The sequence below is a fragment of the Eutrema salsugineum genome, unplaced genomic scaffold (genome assembly GCF_000478725.1).
Source record: "Eutrema salsugineum unplaced genomic scaffold, Eutsalg1_0 scaffold_3, whole genome shotgun sequence".
Classification (NCBI taxonomy): domain Eukaryota; kingdom Viridiplantae; phylum Streptophyta; class Magnoliopsida; order Brassicales; family Brassicaceae; genus Eutrema; species Eutrema salsugineum.
This window is the reverse complement of record NW_006256756.1, coordinates 3,508,394-3,530,539: the sequence shown is the minus strand read 5'-3', so window position 1 is coordinate 3,530,539 and position 22,146 is coordinate 3,508,394. Positions and strand designations below refer to the sequence as shown.

The following is a 22,146-nucleotide window of genomic DNA, read 5'->3' as shown; positions in this document are numbered from 1 at the left end:
ACAAATATCTGGTTGTGCGAGTTTTGGCTCACACAGATATTATATATATGCATGATTATATATTGATTGAATTAAATTGATGCTGCATTAAAAATATATTCCTTAACAATGTTTTCCAATTTCAACACTTTTGTCAGTCAAGTCCGAGAATGCATTGATGGTGTTTCAGAAGATGAAATTAACATCGGAAAGACCAACATTATGCATTGTGGTTAAAAGCTCAGGTCGATCATGATGACATGACATATGCAGTATGGTTTCATGATTTGCTCCATGGTCCTATATCTAAGATAACTACTGCAGCTATGTATTTCACCTGTGGCTATGTTTTTCATACTTACAGTCATGGCACTCAATGGGCAACTACGAACTATGGAGTTTGTATACGAGGTGAAGTGGACTTTTATGGGATCATAAAAGAGATAATTGAAGTGGAATACCCCGAATTAGTAAAGATGAAAACTGTTCTATTCAAATGTGATTGGTTTGATCCAACGGTGGGTCGTGGGGTGCGTATTAACAAATTTGGAGTGGTAGATGTAAACGCCTCTTAACGATACAATAAGTTCGAGCCTTTTATACTTGCATCACAAGTAGAACAAGTCACATTTGTTCCATATCCTCGAGTTCGAAGTACTAGAATTTCATGGCTGGCGGTTGTTAAAGTTGCTCCAAGGGGTATAATTGATGGTGTAGATCTCCCGCCTATGCAACAAGATGATTGTGTAGACATTACTGAACCTGAGGTTTAAGAACATGTTCTTTTAATTGATCCACGTAATCAACAAGTTGAAGATCTCCATGGGGACGAAACTGAAGAAGCTGCTGACGAATTTCAAACAAGCAGTGATGAAGATGATGCGATTGAGGACATCGAGGAAAATGTTGAAGATGAAACACAATGACATAAATAATTAGTTTTTTTCGTTTGCATGCGTTAAACGTAATTTGTAATATTAAATGTTATGAAAGTAACATTTGTTAAATTTGTTAAATTTGTTAAACCTTAAATGTTTAAAAAGGGAAAGACAATTATTCAAAGTAAATTTACAAGCGTTGACTTTGACAGATGTTGACCTTTGCGACGTATTTAAGACGATTTCCATTTAATCGTCGTAAATTCGTCGTAAAATGTAAACCCTAAACCCTATAGGGTTTGGCTTTCCCAACTTATAGAATGTTTTTTTTTATGCATTTTCCTTAGTAAACTCATGTATTCTATAAGGTTTTGTAGTATAAGATTCAAAAACTTGTAAATCTGTGGTTTGTATTACGACGAAATTACAACGAAAGGAGAGAATCGTCATAAATTCGTCGTATCATACCATCGAAGTTACGACGAAATCTAACCCCTGAATCTTGTAATCATCATTTCCTTGTCTATATGATGGATTTCAATCAAGAGAATTATATGGTTTACCATCTCATAAGATATTACACCTTTCTATAACCAAAAAAAAAAAAATTTCACATATATATGTTTATCAACTATTCTTAAGTACTTATATACATTTACGGAAAGATGTAAGAATTCGTCTTAGATCTTACCAAATTCATCATTAAGTTGTATAAACATACAAGAAGTTTTACAGAACACATATACAATGTTTAGTAATGCATGCAGATGCTTATGGATGTATAAATTTTTCAATTCATTAGTTTTTGAAAAATATATCGTAAATTCGTCGTAATTTTACGTTGAATTTATGAAGATATGTAGATACACAGCCGCTATAATAATTATGTTTTATACAAATTCTTCGTAAATTCATCGTAATATTACAACGAATTTACGACGATTTACCCCGATCGTCGTAAGGCCATCGCAAAGCCCAAATAAAACCACGTTTGTTTGTCTTATTCGATTTGTGGCTCGGTGGACATTCTGCGTCGAAATTACGACGAAATCGTCGTAAAAGGCGTCGTAATATTATGACGACTTTACGACGAATAAAAATTCTATATATATGGACACACCCCTCCTCACTTTGTCGCTCATTCCTCTTGTCCTCTCTCTCTCTCTACCTGCCTTCTCTCCACTTCGCCTTCTCTCTTATTTAAGGTATTTTTTTTAATATTTAATTAATATTAAATTTAAGATTAGAATAGATTTAGGTCTGGAATTAGTTTAGGATCAGAATTTGTTAGAATTAGGATCGGAATTAGATAATAGGTTCAGAAAATAAATTTAATTATTTTTTTCTGTTTTGCAGACGATGACTCGTCGGAGGACGCACTACATCAACTTTATGGCGGACGGACATTCTCTTTCCCGGACGTCTGCCTCAGGAAATACCGAGATCCCGTCATCCTCCGGAGCCTCCCAGGTTCCAAACACTGCGGCTGAGCAGTCTCCACCACCGCCTCCACCACCACCTCCACCACCGGCACCCGAACCCCGCCCTCCTCAACCGTATGCCCAATTACGGTTGAGGACTTATTAACCCTACCAGGACGGGGGGCTTTACGACGTCTGGTCCCCGAAAAAGCGAAACCAGGCTCTTATTGGTAAGTAAAAATTTGTTTATCTTATATTTTTCTTAAATAAATCATTAATATACTTAATTATTAATGTAATATATTTTTTTTTGGTTTCATAGGTTTGACTTGGATAATTGTGTCGGTCGGAGCGTTTCCGACACAATTAAGAGCCATTTCGTCGAGCTTCACTACAACTGGAGTAGGGTGTCGCAAGAGACGTTCGACATTTGGTACAAATGCTTCGCGGTAATTTTTTTTTCCTTCTTTCTAATTGTAATTCATTAATTATTTAAAATTTAATCTTAACTTTATATTGTTTAATCTCTTGTTTTATTTTGCAGCAACAGTGGAACTGGGACATCGTGATCAACGAGGTGGTCCGGGAAGCGTTCCGTCTGAAGGCACAGAAACGCCTAGTCAACACCGTTTCCGATTGGAAGCGGAAGTGGGAGACCGACGGCAACGACGCAAAGCCGAGCTCGATGTCCACTTCCTGCTGGAACGGGTCAATTTCTATTTAATTTTGTATTTTCGAATTTAAATTTTAGATTAATTATTTTCGAATTTAAATTTTAAATTATAATTTCGTTTTATTTCATTTTCATTTATTAAATTATTTTAAATATTCATTAATTAAATTAAAATCAAATTATAATAATTATTTTTCTTTTAAGTCGACGTAAACTTGTCGTAAATTTATGTCGAATTTAAGGCAAATATTTTATGACGAATTACCGTCGAAATGTTTTACGTCGACTTTACGTCGATATTTAACGACGACTATACGTCGATCTATATTAAATTTATTTGATTCTGGCGAAATAGATTGATAACACCGTATTTTGACCACTTTTATGGATCGTTTTGAAATGCTTTTTCTATGTTTTCAATTGCTTTTAAGTATTTTTATTACGTTTCTCTAGTATTTGTAGTTCCAAGACTCTTTTCAGGTAACTTAGGGAAAAGCTTAACAAAATGGATAGAAAACCAGATTTCAGCTCAGAGTCAAACCGTCAGAAGTTCACTCCTGATTGAAGGCCTTCTCACCGTCCGATCCAGATCAAATTTGGAGACCTTAAAGATGGAAGTGTCAGCTTCCCAGTGCACTTTACAGCTTGGCAATCCAACGGTTCAATCAAAAGATACGCGAAGAGCAAGATGTCCTGTAAACCAGCCGGCAAGCACTTCCACCCGCGGCCAAACACTCATTTCCCACGGTCAAAAGCATCCCGACCGCGGCAAACCACTCATTCCACATGGTCAGAGCACTCCCGAGCGGCCATCAACCTCCGAGCCCAAAAAGCCTATTTCTGAAGCCCACATTTGGAGAAACCCTAAGTGACGTCCAGAGAGGTCTTGAGCACTATAAATACATGTCTTAGGAACCCTAAACGGGAGATATCGTGTAACCGGATACCATCTATAATTACTTCATACTTTTATTGTTTTTGCTTTAGCTTTTAGGGAGAGAGAGATTTGTTCTTTTGAACCCTTGTTCTTTCTTTTTCAATTTCGGTTTCTATTCTACTTATTAATACTATGTTTTTGATTTCGTTCATTATGTCTGAGTAGTTTTATTGTTGGGATTAAGGGATTTTCGATGGGGATTTATATGTTCGATGAGGATTCCATGAGCTTTTGAGCCGAATCTTAGAACTTTTTCTTCTGAATTCGTTTTTACTGCATGAGAGTAGCGTCATGAACTACAATCTGATCCAGATGCTTGGTGACACGAAAGTGTTCATCAGGTATCAGATCTAGTTTGGGAGAGCAAAACAAACATAGGAGTGGAAACCTACCTATGGGCGATTTGTGAATTAGGACGAGTCTTAAACATAATGCATCTCTTCTCTTCCAGGGCCAGAGTGGAAACCTACTGGTCAGGGTTGAGAGAGATAGTTGTCTATGATCACGACAGTGGCGTATTCATACGTCCGTGACTCCAGTTCGAAAAGTTTAAGCTAAGATCTTATCAATTTTACTCTCTAGCAATGTTTTGAATCGTTCGTACCATTGAGAAAACTTCCCTGAACCCCAACGCCTTCTTGCCTATTGATTTACACCGTTTTTATTTCAAGCTTTAGTTCAATATTCTCATTCCTTTTTAGTTAATTTTCATTTAAGCAATTAGAATATTCGTTTTTCTCGTTTTTATTCATTTTCGTTAAGTTTAGTTATTAGGTCATTTAATTCCCGTATTTTCTTTTAAGATTTCGTTTTTGCATTTCAAACACACTACCAAACCCACACAAAACCGTTTTGGTTCTAGACTTCCTTACTTAATACTTATTTCAAAGGCTTTTTGCAGGAAAAGATCCTCCTTCCCTGTGGATTCGATGCCTAAGTACTACAATCGATCAGCTGTGCACTTGCGGCTATTGATTTCATTTAGGGTAAAACTTGACAACCCTCAACACACACCACATCAAGTTTTTGGCGCTGTTGCCGGGGAAGGCACACGTTTTCTTTTCTGCAAACCCCGAGAAAGGTTAGTAAATCGACTCTAGAACCCCCTTTTCTGCATATTTCCATTTTTCGGTTATTTTTTTTCCATTTCAGAAGATATGGATCCTATAAATCGAAATATACACTATGAGGAAGGTTTCTATAACACTCCTCAAGCCACCAGACGCAGAGAAGAACACCAAGCCCGAAATCTTAGCTACATGGATCGATACAGCCAGCAAAACCACCCTTACCACCGGCGCAGAGAGACTGTTCGACGCCGGGAAGATCCTTATGGCCCTACTCCAACCTACTTCGAGCCACACACCTATAATCCTCCACTGCAGAACCCTAGTCAGCAAGAGGACAACTTGAGGATTAGCAGACGTTTGGGACGCCTCGAAGGAATGATAAACCAATTCCTTGATCAGCAGATTCTCACCGAAAACACCCTGTTCAAGAAAATTGATTCAATCTCTGAAGAGTTCAACAAAAAATTCGATGATATGGCCAATCATGTTCGAGTTTTGGAAGAGCAAACCCACAAAGACTCACAAACACTAGCTGGGATGATCCACCAAGTCGCAACAGAGCAGACAAGACAAGGGTATGACATCATACAAAACTCAAGTGATATTGCCGAATCAAAACAGGAGATTAAAGAAGTCAGAGAGTCCACCTCCTGGTATAGAGAGAAGACAGACGAAGAGTTGCAAGAGATCGAGCACAGGCTGAACAAACTCGAGCTCAAAGCACGGGAGATTGATGCAAGAGTGGAGCAGATGCCCAACATTGAGCAAATTGAGAGGTTTTCTAAGAAATCTCCCAAAGATCCTGATGAAGATGCACATCAACGCCCTGGTATGAGTTCATATGATGCTAGTCTACCCAATAAAGAAGCTGGAGAGGTTCGTATCAAGTACAAGAAGGAAGAGACAGACTATGATCAGATTTCATCCGGAGCCGCAGGTCCGAGTGTTCCGACCGCGGCCAAAGCCCTGTTTCCCGCGGTTACGACTCCTCTGACCGCGGGAGTTGGTCGCTCAGATGCTCCTCCGGGTTTTGAGAGGAAAATAATACACCTTCTGTCCCAACTTCAGCCTCCAGCACCTAAAAAAGCAACTCAGGAAGAAGAAAACCAAGTTTCAGATGAAGAACCAGATTGGCAGGAATCGTTACCTTGTATGATGGCAAAGGAATGTGTTGAAGATTCAGCTGACTCTTCAATCCAAGAAGACCAGACGTGCAGCGAGATAAAGATGCCATACATTGATTCAATCATTGAATATGACGCTGCAGCTTTCTTTTGTGAATCATATTCTGCGTTTGAGACACCAGCCAACACCTACAGAGAAAGGCAAGTTCGAATTCTCCATAAAGTCAAGACTACAGGTCAGTTTCTTATCTCTTGTTCTATTAGAGGAGAAATGTTTAAAAACGTGCTATGTGATTCTGGAGCTTGTCTTAACATGATGTCCAAGGCAATTGCTTTGAGACTTGGTATTAAACACTTGCGCATGACTAGAGCAAAGATTAGTCTAGCTGATGATTCAAATGCAATACCTCAAGGAATAGCTCATGAAATTCCTTTGAGAATAGGAGATTACATAGTGCCTTTCGACTTCTACATTGTCGAGACGAGAGATGCAACATATCCAATGATTCTGGGATGGTCTTTTCTAGCAACTTCCGGAGCTATAATGGACTGGCCAAACCGGAGGATTTCATTTGCTAATATCGACAAAGATGTCTTCACAGAAGTTGTTCCATACAACAGCAAAGCAGGAAAACGTTCTGCAACAGAAGAGCTTGAAGAAGAACTTTGGAGTGACGAAGAACCTGCTAAGCAAAGCAAGGAGATGTCGAAAAAGACTTGTCTCAGGACAAGGTCTTCTTCATTGGAATAAGTCACGTCCAACACCAAAAGTCGAGCTAAATGACTTAAAACAGAAGCGCTTAATGGGAGGCAACCCATTTAGGTATTGTTTTCTTTAGGATTTTTCTTTCTTTTTCTTTTGATCTTTTTCTTTTTCTTAGTTTCAGGTGTTTCTTATAAAACAAAAAAGCCAAAAAAATCAAAAAACCAGAAAAACCCAAAAAGAAGGATGGTACCTGACTGCTCGGCCCAGCAGGAACCAAGGAGAAGCAGGAAGAGGCCGCGAAATAAGCCCCCCGCGGTCGCAGGTGTTCGGACCGCGGGAAACACCCCTTCGACTGCGGTCGCGTAGTCCTGACCGCGACCAAGCAATGGTTCACCGCGGTCGTGCAGCCCCTGACCGCGGCACTTGGTCGTTGAGATCCAAACCCGACCCAAACCACCCACTTCACCTCATTTTCACCTCACCAATCACCCTCCACCTCATTCATCACCCTCCACCACCTTCATCACCACCTAATCACCTTCACAAACCTCTTCGAATGAATCCGGTTCATCTCCACCAGCATCCCAGATCCAGGTAAGTTCTCTTTGTCCTTACCAATTCGATTATCTATGCATTTTTCTCTTCCAATCTCGACTTGTTTCACACTGAGGACAGTGTGATTTAAGTCTGGGGGAGGATTTCATCCCTTTCTAACCACTTTTCTTTCATGAGTCTTGCATTATCTACACTTTCTGCATTTTCCTTAAAGTTTTTCAAAATCGGTTTTCAAAACAAAATACGTTTTAAAGGAAATGGTGAACATGAATCAATGATAGTTGACTGTGTGCTTTAGACTGTTCCTAGTGACATGCTCATTCATGATTTAGGACTAGACTAGGCGGTAGCTAAGTACATTTGAAACGAAGTACCCCAGAGGAATTTGAATAATTTCGATTTAGATGAAGGGATACACTAGCTCTGTTTTATTTGGACTTAATTTGGACTTAATTTTCTCATTGAAGCATTAGACTAGGGAAACGAATCATACATTCAGGACTCCTTTATCCTTTTACCACTCTCTGTTGATCCTGAATGGCTAGTTCATCTTTAGCTAGTTCCCCACCTTAACCAATCCTCTTTCAAACCACATGCACTCTTGTTTTCTATTGTTTTATATGCAGATAAGTGCAACACGTTGGAGAGAAAGATGAACGACGCAGTTTTCAGTCACCAAGGACAGAGACCTGCGATTTGCCGGAAAAGTTCCCGGAAGGATTCAACACAAGAGGAAACTCAGTTTGCCTTAGAAAAATCTCAAATTTTGGTACAATCTCGTCCTCTACTCTCTCTCTCTTTAAAAGGCATTTCCTATTCGAAAAAAAAAATCCAAAAATAAGAAAAAAAAGGAAATAAAAGCCTTAGAGAGTCTAGAGAGGTCAAAATTTAAGTCCCAAGGCAACTGGAATTTGATTTTATGGAGTTTTGGAGATTGTTTTCTGATTCCCGGAAAAAATCTAAGTCTGGGGGAACAGCTGTTTACAACAAAGGAGGAAGGATTATGCAACAACATTTGGCAAGAAGAAGTGACTGAAAACTGTGGTCATCAACAGGTCCTTATTTCTCTTGCGGTTTTGCATATTATCTTGCATCCTCCAGATCTTCAGGTAACCCGAAACACTTTAAATCTACCACTTAAATAGCCCTTTAATGCCAAACGCCGTCTACCCTGGATGATGTCTTTAATGAGAACTCACTATTGAACTTAATGAATGTAGAGAGCTAGTTGACTGGAATCAAGATTTAGATTGTTTAAGTTTTGCATGACGGAAAAAGTGGACTAGTATCTCTTGTGCATTGGTGAGAATTTTCTAGACTAAGTTGTGGATAGATGCACTATCTTTGGTCCTAGTTTAGGAGTTCATGTCTATGAGATTTGTGCATTCCCTATTTTTGTTTTCACTTAACCAGTTTAGGCTTTTGCTTTGTTTGAGGACAAACAAAGGTTTAAGTCTGAGGGAGTTGATAACACCGTATTTTGACCACTTTTATGGATCGTTTTGAAATGCTTTTTCTATGTTTTCAATTGCTTTTAAGTACTTTTATTACGTTTTTCTAGTATTTGTAGTTCCAAGACTCTTTTCAGGTAACTTAGGGAAAAGTTTAACAAAATGGATAGAAAACCAGATTTCAGCTCAGAGTCAAACCGTCAGAAGTTCACCCCTGATTGAAGGCCTTCTCACCGTCTGATCCAGCTCAAATATGGAGACCTTAAAGATGGAAGTGTCAGCTTCCCAGTGCACTTTACAGCTTGGCAATCCAACGGTTCAATCAAAAGATATGCGAAGAGAAAGATGTCCCGTAAACCAGCCGGCAAGCACTTCCACCCGCGGCCAAACACTCATTTCCCACGGTCAAAAGCATCCCGACCGCGGCAAACTACTCATTCCCCACGGTCAGAGCACTCCCGACCGCGGCCATCAACCTCCGAGCCCAAAAAGCCCATTTCTGAAGCCTACATTTGGAGAAACCCTAAGTGACGTCCAGAGAGGTCTTGAGCACTATAAATACATGTCTTAGGAACCCTAAACGGGAGATATCGTGTAACCGAATACCATCTATCATTACTTCATACTTTTATTGTTTTTGCTTTAGCCTTTAGGGAGAGAGAGATTTGTTCTCTTGAACCCTTGTTCTTTCTTTTTCAATTTCGGTTTCTATTCTACTTATTAATACTATGTTTTTGATTTCGTTCATTATGTCTGAGTAGTTTTATTGTTGGGATTAAAGGATTTTCGACGGGGATTTATATGTTCGATGAGGATTCCATGAGCTTTTGAGCCGAATCTTAGAACTTTTTCTTCTGAATTCGTTTTTACTGCATGAGAGTAGCGTCATGAACTACAATCTGATCCAGATGCTTGGTGACACGAAAGTGTTCATCAGGTATCAGATCTAGTTTGGGAGAGCAAAACAAACATAGGAGTGGAAACCTACCTATGGGCGATTTGTGAATTAGGACGAGTCTTAAACATAATGCATCTCTTCTCTTCCAGGACCAGAGTGGAAACCTACTAGTCAGGGTTGAGAGAGATAATTGTCTATGATCACGACAGTGGCGTATTCATACGTCCGTGACTCCAGTTCGAAAAGTTTAAGCTAAGATCTTATCAATTTTACTCTCTAGCAATGTTTTGAATCGTTCGTACCATTGAGAAAACTTCCCTGAACCCCAACGCCTTCTTGCCTATTGATTTACACCCTTTTTATTTCAAGCTTTAGTTCAATATTCTCATTCCTTTTTAGTTAATTTTCATTTAAGCAATTAGAATATTCGTTTTTCTCGTTTTTATTCATTTTCGTTAAGTTTAGTTATTAGGTCATTTAATTCCCGTATTTTCTTTTAAGATTTTGTTTTTGCATTTCAAACACACTACCAAACCCACACAAAACCGTTTTGGTTCTAGACTTCCTTATTTAATACTTATTTCAAAGGCTTTTTGCAGGAAAAGATCCTCCTTCCCTGTGGATTCGATCCCTAAGTACTACAATCGATCAGCTGTGCACTTGCGGCTATTGATTTCATTTAGGGTAAAACTTGACAACCCTCAACACACACCACATCATAGATCATCTCGTAATCGTTGTAAATTCGATGTAATGTTACATCGATTTTACGTCGATGTTGTGTTTAATCGTACTTGCGTTGAAAATTTTACGTCGTTTTTACGACAAATATTTCCCGACGATTTTCTGGTGTTGGAAATTTTACGACGATTTTACGACGATTTCTGACGATTGTTTTATGACGATTTTTTATTCGTCGCTAATTCGACGCAATAGCTCCATTACGTCAATTTTACGTCGATATTTTTCGACGTAAAAGGCGTTCTTTCTTGTAGTGTACAAAGCACTTACCAAGATTTACCATTTGGGAATACAAGATGTTTTTGTTAGTATGTCAGTGGAAGAAAGGCTAGGGTGGATTCAAACCAATATGGAGTGAATGTGGGTTTTTTTTTCTTAGGTTGCAATATTTTTTTTATTATGTTGCTTTTTTTCTTTGATTTTTTTTTGAACGTATGTGGTTTTAGGTTGTTTTCTTTTCTTTGATCTTTTCAAATCCAAAATTTATTGAGAATTCTATTCTATTAGATTTTAAATGATAGCATGTAACTTTTTAAATACACTGCTAAGTAATTTAAAATTTTAAACAACTCATATAGATTAGATTCTAAATGAATTAAAAAATTTTAAAATCTGATATACTCTAATCTAGTAGAGTTGATTTCAACATACAGATTGAATAACACCCCCTTAAATAACTTGTTATTCTGTAATAGCAGGCACTACTTTGCATATGTGAAGAGATAAATATAATATAACTTTACTCAAGAATGACCAGCATTTGATTTACACTTGGAGGAGTTTGTGAAGAGTAAAGAGGATTTGACCTTTTTTTAGATTTCACACATTTCACGCGCAAAGAATACAAAGGCGGACAACTGAGCACAAAGTGCTCGGGTCTACCCTCAGGATGTTATATATGTAAATTCCATACAATCTCTTTGAGTTACTGAATAGTTCTAGGTATCTACGCTGTCGACCAAAAAAATTTTTACTCAAAATTGAATAATTAGGAGATATCATTATACCGTCCACAAGATTAATGCAGTTCCTCAATATTGTGAATAAATTATTTACTTCAACACCTTCGCTTCTCAATTTTATATACATGTACTCTTTATCTTCTGAAACCTCCAATTATATGAAATCATAAATATTAAAAACTTGTAATCATTTTGGCAAACATATCATTAAGATAAAAATTCAATCGTCACAACATTCTTTTTATGCATAAAATTGGTATATGTGTTATTTTTTTAATGAATATATGATTACAATTAAATGGGAGTGGAATGTTGGAGATTTAAGTGTTACAATTATTGTAGTGAACAATTGCAATTCTTGAGTTTATGGTTATTTACTAAACATTGCAATTTTTGGGTTTATGGTTATTTTACCAACCATTATAACTCTTGAGTTTATAGTTATTAAACCATTGCAGTTATTGGGATTATGGTTATACTAAACCATTACTTTTGAACCTCTTGGAATTCTATAAAATATTGAGAAATCTTTGGAGGGAAAAATAGATAAGAGCAAGTAATTGTAAACAACAACTAGAAAAAACAACATAATAACAAACACAGAAAACTCTATTTATATTTCTTGTATCTTAGCCAAGAATAAGAGGAAAGTTTTGATTGTCTTATTTTACAAAGGATTTCGTGTAAACCAATGCTTCATAAGGGTCAAAATACTCTTTAAGGAAGGTACTTTATATACAATTCAATCATTATTCAAGTTCAGAATTTGTTTGATCTGGGTGCAACCACAACATTTTCTATTTCCATTTGTTCATTCATGAATACTAAACCCTAAAAACAACATAATAACAAACACAGAAAACTCTATATGTATTTCTTGTATCTTAGCCGAAAATAAGAGAAAAGTTTTGATTGTCTTATTTTACAAAGGATTTTGTGTAAACCAATGCTTCATAAAGGTCAAAATACTCTTTAAGGAAGGTGCTTTATATACAATTCAATCATTATCCAAGTTCAGATTTTTTTTTGATCTCGGTGCAACCACAACATTTTCTATTTCTATTTGTTCATTCATGAATACTAATTATATTTGGCACATAAATTCTAAGTCTCTAAAATGTACTATTAATATCACACAATTAAGAATAGTACATCCAATGTATATGATGTGATAAATTCAAGGCGGATAAATTAGCACAGAGTACTCAAGTCTACCCCTTAGATATTATATATGTAAACTCGATACCACCGATTTGGATTTCTGAATCGTGATAGGTATTTAGGCTGATGACAAAAAAAAGTTAACTTTGATTTAAAATGTATAAAAACTATTTCTAATGGTTTGAAATCCAAACAATGGAACAAGCTCAGGTGTCTAGTGATGACAATGATGAGGCTGAGGCCATTGAGGAGTTGAAGAAACGGCCTTCTGCTGCCAGTGGGAAACCCAAGCTAGAGAGCAACACTAGAGTATTTTCCAAAAATTTTATAGAGCCTGAAAAATTTGAAATTTTTCTACAAGATTTTTCACTAGAATTTTTTTTTTGTTTGGAGATTTTACCATTTTATATCATGATAATATTTTTAAAATTTTTTAAAATATATCTATCAATGATTGAGTTATATCAATAAAATTGATCAAGTTGGTTATAGTTGTTGATTAACTTCTTCTCAATGGCAATTGTATAGATATTTTTTATATGGATGTCTATGTTGAGTTATATGTTGTTACATTAATGGTAAACTATGAACTCAAATAGAAATGTGTGTTTGTTATTTTGTATGACTTCATTTATCTTTGTATCTTTATGTTTTTGAAAGTTATATCTATTTATTTTTTAGAATAGTAGATAATTTTTTTAAAAATTGAATATTCACATCTAAATATCATCACTTTTTGTTATATGTATGTTCACTGTGTTTGGTTTAAATATGTATATTCACTTATATATATTTAAAATAATTAAGAGTTTAAAATACTTGATTTTTCCTGCGATTTCGTGGCTGAGACCTAGTTAGCATATAATAACAATTTGATTTGGACAAGCAACATATGCAGTTTCAACGAGTAAAACCAAAATGTTGAGAAACTGACCATTCAACAAAGACTTTTACTGTGTAGAACGGGTTGGAGAAAGACTTGGGGGCTGTTCGCTTCATGATCATTCCTATTACAAAGACTACATGGTCAACATTTCTAAACGAAAAAAAACATCAACAGAGTACATATTGTTCACTGCCTTTCGTTAAAAGTTAGCATCTAGTTTGGTTTAGACAAACGAGTAAACGACATGTGAATTGTACTCTTTTCATCCAAAGTGAAGAACGGTTTGGAGGAAGACTATTAGTATTTAGTGAGTCAAGCGGAGTGGATTTATTCATGTGGATCGGAGTACATACAGTCTATTGTTTGGTATATAAAAAGATGAGCATGAATCCATGTAACCATCATATTTCCACCAGTTTTAATATTCAAGAAAGTTAAATTGGTTTGAAGCAAGATGCAAAAACGTTCTTGGAATTCAATGAGTACCATTCCTATTACTCTTTCTTTTCTCCTCTTCATTTTTTATTTTCAAAAAGTATTTTCGGCTCCTAGTAGACACTTGTGTCGTCCAGAACAAAGGGATGCACTTCTCGAGTTCAAAAACAAGTTTGAAATTGGCAATCCTTCTTCTTTTTGTATTACTTCTCATCCCAAAACGGAGTCATGGGTGAATAACAGCGACTGTTGTTATTGGGACGGTATCACATGTGATGCCAAATCTAGAGAACTGGTCAGTCTAGACCTTTCTTGCAGCTGCCTCCATGGCCGCATTCACTCTAACAACAAACTTTTTAATGTTCAAAACCTTCGCTTTCTAACCACTCTTGATCTTTCATGTAATGATTTAAGTGGTTGGATTCCCTCTTCATTTGGAAATCTTTCTAGTCTTACATATCTCAGCCTCGCTCGTAACAACTTTGCTGGTGAAATCCCATCTTCACTTGGAAGTCTTTTGCATCTCACCTCTCTCGACCTCTCTTTTAACATTTTTATTGGTGAAATCCCATTTTCATTAGGAAATCTTTCTCATCTCACCTCTCTCGACCTCTCTAATAATAGTTTTGTTGGTGGAATCCCAATTTCACTTGGAACTCTTTCTCATCTCACCTCTCTGAACCTTTATGATAACAATTTTGTTGGTGAAATCCCAAGGTCACTTGGAAATCTTTCTCATCTTACCGATCTTGACCTCTCTTGTAACAATTTTGTTGGTAAAATCCCATCGTCACTTGGAAGTCTTTCTCATCTCGCTTTTTTGTACCTCTATTATAACAGTTTTGTTGGTGAAATCCCATCCTCACTAGGAGATCTTTCCCATATCACCTCTCTCAGCCTCTCTTTTAACTATTTTGTTGGTGAAATCCCATCATCACTTGGAAATCTTTCTCATCTCAGAGATCTCAGCCTTGCTCATAACAACTTTGTTGGTGAAATCCCGCCTTCTTTTGGTAGTTTGAGCAACTTAGCCCTGTTAGATGTTAAGTCCAATAAGCTTAGTGGTAGCTTTCCTCTTACACTACTAAATCTGACAAAACTGTCAATTTTATCCCTCTCCAACAACCAGTTCGCAGGCATGCTTCCTTCTTTTGTCACCATTCCTTTGTTGGATACTCTTAGTTTGGAAAATAACCAACACAACGACACTCGAGAATTTGGGAATATTTTTTCATCACCTAAACTAGTAGAGTTAGACCTTTGCAATAACAACTTCATAGGGCCTGTTCCCATATCCATTTTCAAATCTGTGAACCTTGTGACGCTCGATCTTGGTGATAATCACCTCAGCGGAGAACTGCCAGAGATATTTTTCAATGGCAGTAATCTAAGGTCACTCAATGTTGGTCACAACCAACTGGTGGGAAAACTTCCGAGATCTTTGGCTAGTTGTTCTTCTTTGGAGGTTCTAAACGTGGAACACAACAGAATCAATGACACTTTTCCATTTTGGTTGGAATCCTTACAAAAGCTACAAGTACTGGTTCTCCACTCTAATGAGTTTCATGGGTCGTTACAATACAATCCCAAGGTTGCTTCTTGGTTTCCTCAATTGCGAATCATTGATATATCATATAATTCCTTCAATGGAACCCTACCATCTGATTTCTTCATATATTGGAGAGCAATTTCCTCGGAGGAAAACCGTTCAGAATTGAAATACATTGGAGAACAATCGTATTACAAAGACTCATTGGTTTTAATGAATAAAGGAGTAGAGATGAAATACACGAGGATCCTTTCACTCTTAACAGCCATTGATATTTCTGGTAATAGACTCCAAGGACCAATCCCTAAATCCATTGGTCTAGTGAAGAATCTTATTGTGCTCAATCTGTCAAGAAATGGTTTCATTGGCAACATCCCTTCATCTTTGACGAATCTGAAGGAGCTCGAGTCACTAGACTTATCGCATAACAAGCTTTCAGGCAAAATTCCACCTGCTCTCGGGGCCCTCACAAGTTTGTCTAAAGTTATATTTTCCCACAACCAGCTCGTCGGTCCAATACCGCATGGCACACAGTTTCAGACACAAGATGCTTCGTCATTTGAAGGTAACCTTGGACTTTGCGGTCGTCCTCTCAGTATAAGTTGTGGAGACATACATACAGAGCAAACACAAGAGCCAGAATCAGATGAAGAAGAAGGAGTATTCAGCTGGACTGCAGCTAGCATAGCCTTTGCACCTGGTGTCATCATCGGATTGATTATTGGGCACATTATGGTTACGAAAAAGCCTCAGTGGTTCATCAAGATTTCTGGCGTGACGAGGTATGTTAAATATTCAATCAACAATTCCTTTTGTGCAAATTAATAATGTACCATTGAAACTGATTCACCCTTTCCCCTTTGATTTACAGTTTAACAATTCGGTTTTTTACAAAACGGTGACATCTTGCGATCTCTGAAATTGTCTCTCTCTCGATTTGGTTCAAGGTTGCCTGATTTGATGTTTTGGTACTGAGAGTCACTTTTACCAATTGGTTCAAGGTCTCTATACCTTGTGCTTGATGCGAATGTGTAAGAAATCTATTTTAGTATTTGCGAAGTAAATCGGACGGTGGTTTAAAGCATAGCTTTTTGATGTCGTTTTGATTAATGAAAATAATAGATTTTGATTGGTCAACTCACATTATAATTTGATTGGTTGATTATATATTTTTAATCATTTAACCCATATATTAAATGCTTATTAAACCATATATTAAACTAGATTTTACATCAACGCTACGCGTGGATAATTTTTTAATACTATCATATTGATAAAAAAATCTATTTAAGCAGTTATCTTTATTTAAATTTTAATTTATTTTGTCAAAATTATTCAATTTTAATCTCAGAATTTGTATATAGAATTTGAGGTTTCAACGATCTTGTTTGTATCTATATATGTGTCGTTTGAAAAACATATTATTTTGTCGAATGCTTAACATTTTGTATACCAAAACTAATTCAAAATGTAACAAACTAATTATATAGTACTTAACTAATATTAACACGAAGATAACATACTATATATCACTTATTAGTCAAGAAAATAAGTTTTTTTTCTTCAGTTGCATTTTTGTTATGTAAGCTTTTTATAAAAAAATGATAAAGTTGAAAATTATTCTCTTTCCTTTGCTAGTTTAATTTAGTTGATACAAATTTCTGATTTATTCTTAATTAAAATAAAAACTAATAAACACAATTTTTGTTTTCATATATTTTAAAATAAGACAGTAAATAAATATAAAATAAAAAATTCAAACTAATTTCAAATCACAAAGATTAATATATGTGTTGTTTTTTATATTATATTAAATATTATTTTTTTTTTAGAAATTTCAACTCGTATAAATATTTTTAAATTATTCTAATGCTTGTAGGTTAGTATACTAAAAAAATAACTAACAACTATAACAAAATAATCAATTACTATATAATAAAAATAGTATGGACACAAAAATATTAGTATACGTTTCTTTGAAACAAAATAAGATTTTTTCATAATATTCAGTTTCTTTTTATATTCGGTTTGCGAAAAAACCAAAAAATAATGTTAAAATTTACTTTCTTTCCTTAATTGTTTGTATATGATATTATATCTAAGTAAATTGGTATTTTGTTTAAAATATATTTTAAATTTAATATTATTTTAACTTTTTTTGTTAATGGAATTTTTATACATAATTTTTTATTATTTTATAGATATTTATTATTAATAATAATATTAATTTTGGAAACTTTTTTAATTTTGAATATTGATGTGGACCAATAGAATTGTCCTTTTAGTCCTATGTAGACACCCTTAATGATATTTAGCTTCAACTTTTATTAGGAATCTTTTTTCTTCTCTTGTTTAACCAAAAAAATTTTTTATTTTGACCTATTAATTTAAAAAAAAAACATTTGCTTTGAGATTAATAACAAATTTAAATTTGAAACCAAAATAATAGTTGAATATAAAATAATTAAAAGTACACAAAATTTATAAATGAAAAATATTTTTGTCAATTGGATGTGTTAACTTTTAAATAATTTCAATGATTATACCTCATTTCTTCTAATTAGAATGAATTTTTTTTCATCATGTTCATTTTTATTCTTGATATATCTGTTTTTTAATTGAATATATCATATTTATTTATTATAATGATATTTGTATGATTATATTGTTTCATCATATTCATTTTCACTTCCTCTAATTATAATTAAGTAGGCAAAAGAGGTACAATTTAATACATACAAATTTAGAAAAATAAATACAGAAATGAACGAATCAAAACTAAGAACTTCTACATTAATCTATTGCAATTCCAAATCAAATATACAAAATGTAATTTTTGTTGATAATTTTCACATAATATATTACATGAGATTATGTGTAAATATGTTTTGCATATATGAAAATAATATAGAATTATAGATATATAAATCATAATTATTAATTATTTAAATTTTAAGTTAAAAGCCTTAAAACCAAGTAAGTTAATCTTGTATAAGTAGAATATATTTTTTATAGATAACAAATTATATTTGTAACTTAAACAATGATAATGGAAATTTTAATATTATGTTGATTTTTTTTTTGGTTAGTTGAAATTTCTTTATTTTTAATTTTTTTTAATCATAATATTAGAATTAGAAAAAAATTAATTTACAATTTTGATATATACGAATAAAAATGAAATTTTAAATTCTGATGTGGATGCTTTGAAAATAATATAGATTTAACTTTTATCAATAATAGAATAATTTTAATTAAATTTTTCTTATATTATTTAGTATTAAAAATGTAATGTTTTAATTTAAAATTTTTTAATTTTAGTTATTGATGTGGACTAATAAAATTGACCTTTTAAATCTTATGTGGATATTCTTAGAGGCATATAGCTTCACCTTTTATTTTTTTTAATAAATATATTTTTTGTTAACAATATTATTTTAAAATTTAGATTTTTTTTTTAATTTTAAATATTAATGTGGACAAATAGAATTGAACTTTTAAATCCTATGTGGACATTCTTAGAGGTATATAACTTTAAGCTTTTATTAATAATAGATTTAGAAGTCAAAGCTGGAAGATCCTATATGAGACTTATTGTGCAAGTGATTTTTGGTCTGTCTTCCTTGTTTTCAGGCTTACCGAATATATTCAGATGCTGCTTGGTCAGCTAATTTTTAGTGATTATATTAAAACTTTTAACCATAAAAATTAACTTGGATGTCTTGTGTGGATTTTATAATTTAATTTTCAATTCTCCCAAGAATAAATTTTTTTAATTTTCAATGTTGAGTTAGACCAATAAAAAATTTATACAAAATTTTTTTATTCAACAATAATATTAGAATTTGTAAACTTTCTTAATTTCCTTCTTCAGAAATAATATTAGAAATTCTAAAATTTAAATTTAAAATTTCCTATTTAATATTATTTATTTTAGTTTTTATTATTAATATAAATTTTATATATAATTTTTTATCTTTAAATTTTTTTTAAAAAAATAATAGAATTTGTGAACTTTTTCATTTTTAATGTTGAATATAAAATTGGTGATTTCATGGTCTTATTTTAACCGGAACATAAAGAAACCATAATTTTGTCTCAGTGACATATATTAAACACACTTACGATCTTATATAACTTGAATTAAGTAAGTTCCATTTTTATATAACTTATAGGCCCGTGTGTGGTAGAAATCAAAACTGGAAGATTCTGCACGAGGCACATTGCGGCAAGTGGTTGAGGTCACTCCTCTTTCTGATGAGGTTTACTGATTGTAATCGGATGCTGCTTGATCAGCTAATTATTAACATTGTTGTTCAGGTTGGGTTTTTAAAATCTTGTCAGATTTCATGTTATTGGCAGATCTTGCACGAGGCCTTTTGTGGCTAGTGGTTGCGATTACTCCTCCTTGTAATGAGGCTTAGTGATTGTAATCGGATATTGCTTGATCAGCTAATTGTTTTCATTGTGGTTTAGGTTGGGTTTTTAAAATTCTACCAGATCCCATGTTGTTCCAAGGATCTTCCTCGAATACCTTAGTCTCATCCGTCTTAATGACATAACTTCTTTCTCTATTCTCAGCGCTGTGTTTTTCAAAAGTGTCGGATATTAATCACTTAATATATTTCTCGAATTGCTTGGAACTTATATTTATTCTCAAATATGGTGGCTAAGCTTTGGAGAATTACGGTATCTTTCTCGATATTAATGCGAATTGTAATGGTTTTGTCTATATCTCCTTTCATCATAATCCTTTTTAGCTAATAGTTTAACAGATAGTTTAGCCAAATTGGCTCTTTTACGTTGTAATAACTCATTTTTGTGAAATCTAACTCTTTTTTTTAAATGGTTGCGTACACACATACACAAAATTATTATTATTTTTTTATATAGTTGTGTGATAAAAATTTGAATGCTCATGTATGAATCTCTAAATAATGTATGTGTGTATATGTGAAGAAATTTTACAATTTTTTTTGTTCTTAATTATTTATATTATTTTCCTACTTTAATATTATTTTAGTTTTTATTATTAATATAAATTTTATACATAATTTCCTAATTTTTAATATTTGATAAAAATAATAAAATAATTTGGAAACTTTCATTATTTTTAATGTTGGGTGGACCAATGAAAATTTGATTCATAATTTCCTTATTCTTTTATATTTTTTTATTCAGCAATAATATTAGAAATTTGTAATTTTTTAAAAATTTTATATGCTGATGTGGACCAATAAAATTGCAATCTTGAATCCTATGTGGACGCCCTTAGAAGTTTATAGCTTCAACTTTTATCAGTATACTAGATTTGCGTCCACGCTACGCGTGGGTATTTTGTTGATAAAAATTATATACAATCAATTATATCTATTATGATATAAATTTTATATATTAGTGTTTTGATAATATATTAAAAAGATTTTAATGTTAATATAATAATTTTAATGTAAATTGTGATGTTTTAACGGTTTTGTTTTGAATTTCGTATTTTAAAAATGTGTTATTTTATCAAACACTTAAAAGTAAACTACCTAAAAATTTTACAAATTAATCAAATGCTACTTTCTAAACATAGTATTGACATGATGATAAAATATTATACATTCACTTCTTTAAATCAAGAAGAAAAAATTATTTTTTCATCATTTTTACTTTTATTTTAATAATATATGTGTTATTAAAAAAAAATTAATTTTTTTGCTCCTTTTTAACCAATACAAAATTTTATTTTGATTTATTAATTTAAAAAACAACTAATAAATAAAATATTTACTTTGAAATTAATAACAACTTTAGTTTTGAAACCAAAATAATAGTTGAATATGATATGAATAAAAACACATAAAATATGTGAATTAAATATATTTTTGTCAATTGGTTGTGTTAAATTTTAAATAATTTTTCAATGATTATACATCATCTCCACTAATAAGAATGAATTTTTTTTTTTTCATCATGTTCATTTTTATTCTTGTTATATGTGTTTTTCCAATCTTATTTATATATTTTAGTGATTTTTGTATGATTATATTCAGTTTCATTATATTCATTCTCACTTTTTCTAATTATAATTAGGTAGAAAAAATCGGTACAATTTAATACATACAAATTGTATAGAAAAATTAATAACAAATTGAAAAACTAAAAACTAAAAATTTCTATTAATCTATTGCAATTGCAAATCGAATATACAAAATGTAATTTTTTTAATTATCTTTGCATAATATATTACATGAGGTTATGTGAAAATATGTTTTGCATATGTAACAAAAATTTATATGAATATAAATCATAGTTATTAGTTATTTAAAATTTTACATGAAAAGCTTTAAAATCAAGTAACTTAATCTTGTATAAATAGGATATATTTTTATTATAGATAACAAATTAAATTTGTAACTTAAACAGTGATATTTTTAAATTTTAATATCATGTTGTTTTTTGTTAATATAAATTTCTTTAGTTTTTAATTTATTTTCTTAGCAATAATATTATAATTAGGATTTTTTTTTAATTTACAATTTTGATATATACGAATAAAATTGAATTTTTAAATGCTGATGTGGATGCCTTGGAAATAATATAGCTTTAACTGTTATTAATAACAGAAAAGTTTGTTAACAATATTATTTTAAAATTTTTTTCTATAAATATATTTTTTGTTAACGATATAATTTTAAAATTTAGAATTTTTTAAATTTTAAATATTGATGTGGA

General features: G+C 32.9%; 2 protein-coding genes across 4 annotated transcripts in view; both read left to right on the top strand.

Moving 5' to 3' along the window:
- LOC18014419 (uncharacterized protein At2g29880) overlaps nt 1-10,791 on the top strand; it is a 36,173-nt gene extending 25,382 nt beyond the window's left edge. The window contains exon 4 of the mRNA XM_024154451.1: nt 10,688-10,791. Within this exon, the coding sequence (XP_024010219.1) occupies nt 10,688-10,791 (104 nt within the window). The remainder of the gene's footprint in view (nt 1-10,687) is intronic.
- Nucleotides 10,792-13,891: 3,100 nt separating this feature from the next.
- LOC18014418 (receptor-like protein 12) lies at nt 13,892-20,243 on the top strand. 3 transcript variants are annotated; one of them, XR_002898809.1, is made up of 3 exons: nt 13,892-16,208; nt 16,298-16,457; nt 19,602-20,243. XR_002898809.1 is itself a non-coding variant. In XM_024154740.1 (2 exons), the coding sequence occupies exons 1-2, from the start codon at nt 13,897-13,899 to the stop codon at nt 16,326-16,328; spliced, it is 2,343 nt and encodes a 780-aa protein (XP_024010508.1). In that variant the 5' UTR covers nt 13,892-13,896; the 3' UTR covers nt 16,329-16,678. The 3 variants fall into 3 exon arrangements, 1 of the variants encoding a protein (XP_024010508.1); XR_002898808.1 differs by having other exon boundaries at nt 13,892-16,457; XM_024154740.1 differs by lacking the exon at nt 19,602-20,243 and having other exon boundaries at nt 16,298-16,678.
- The last annotated feature ends 1,903 nt before the right edge of the window (nt 20,244-22,146 follow it).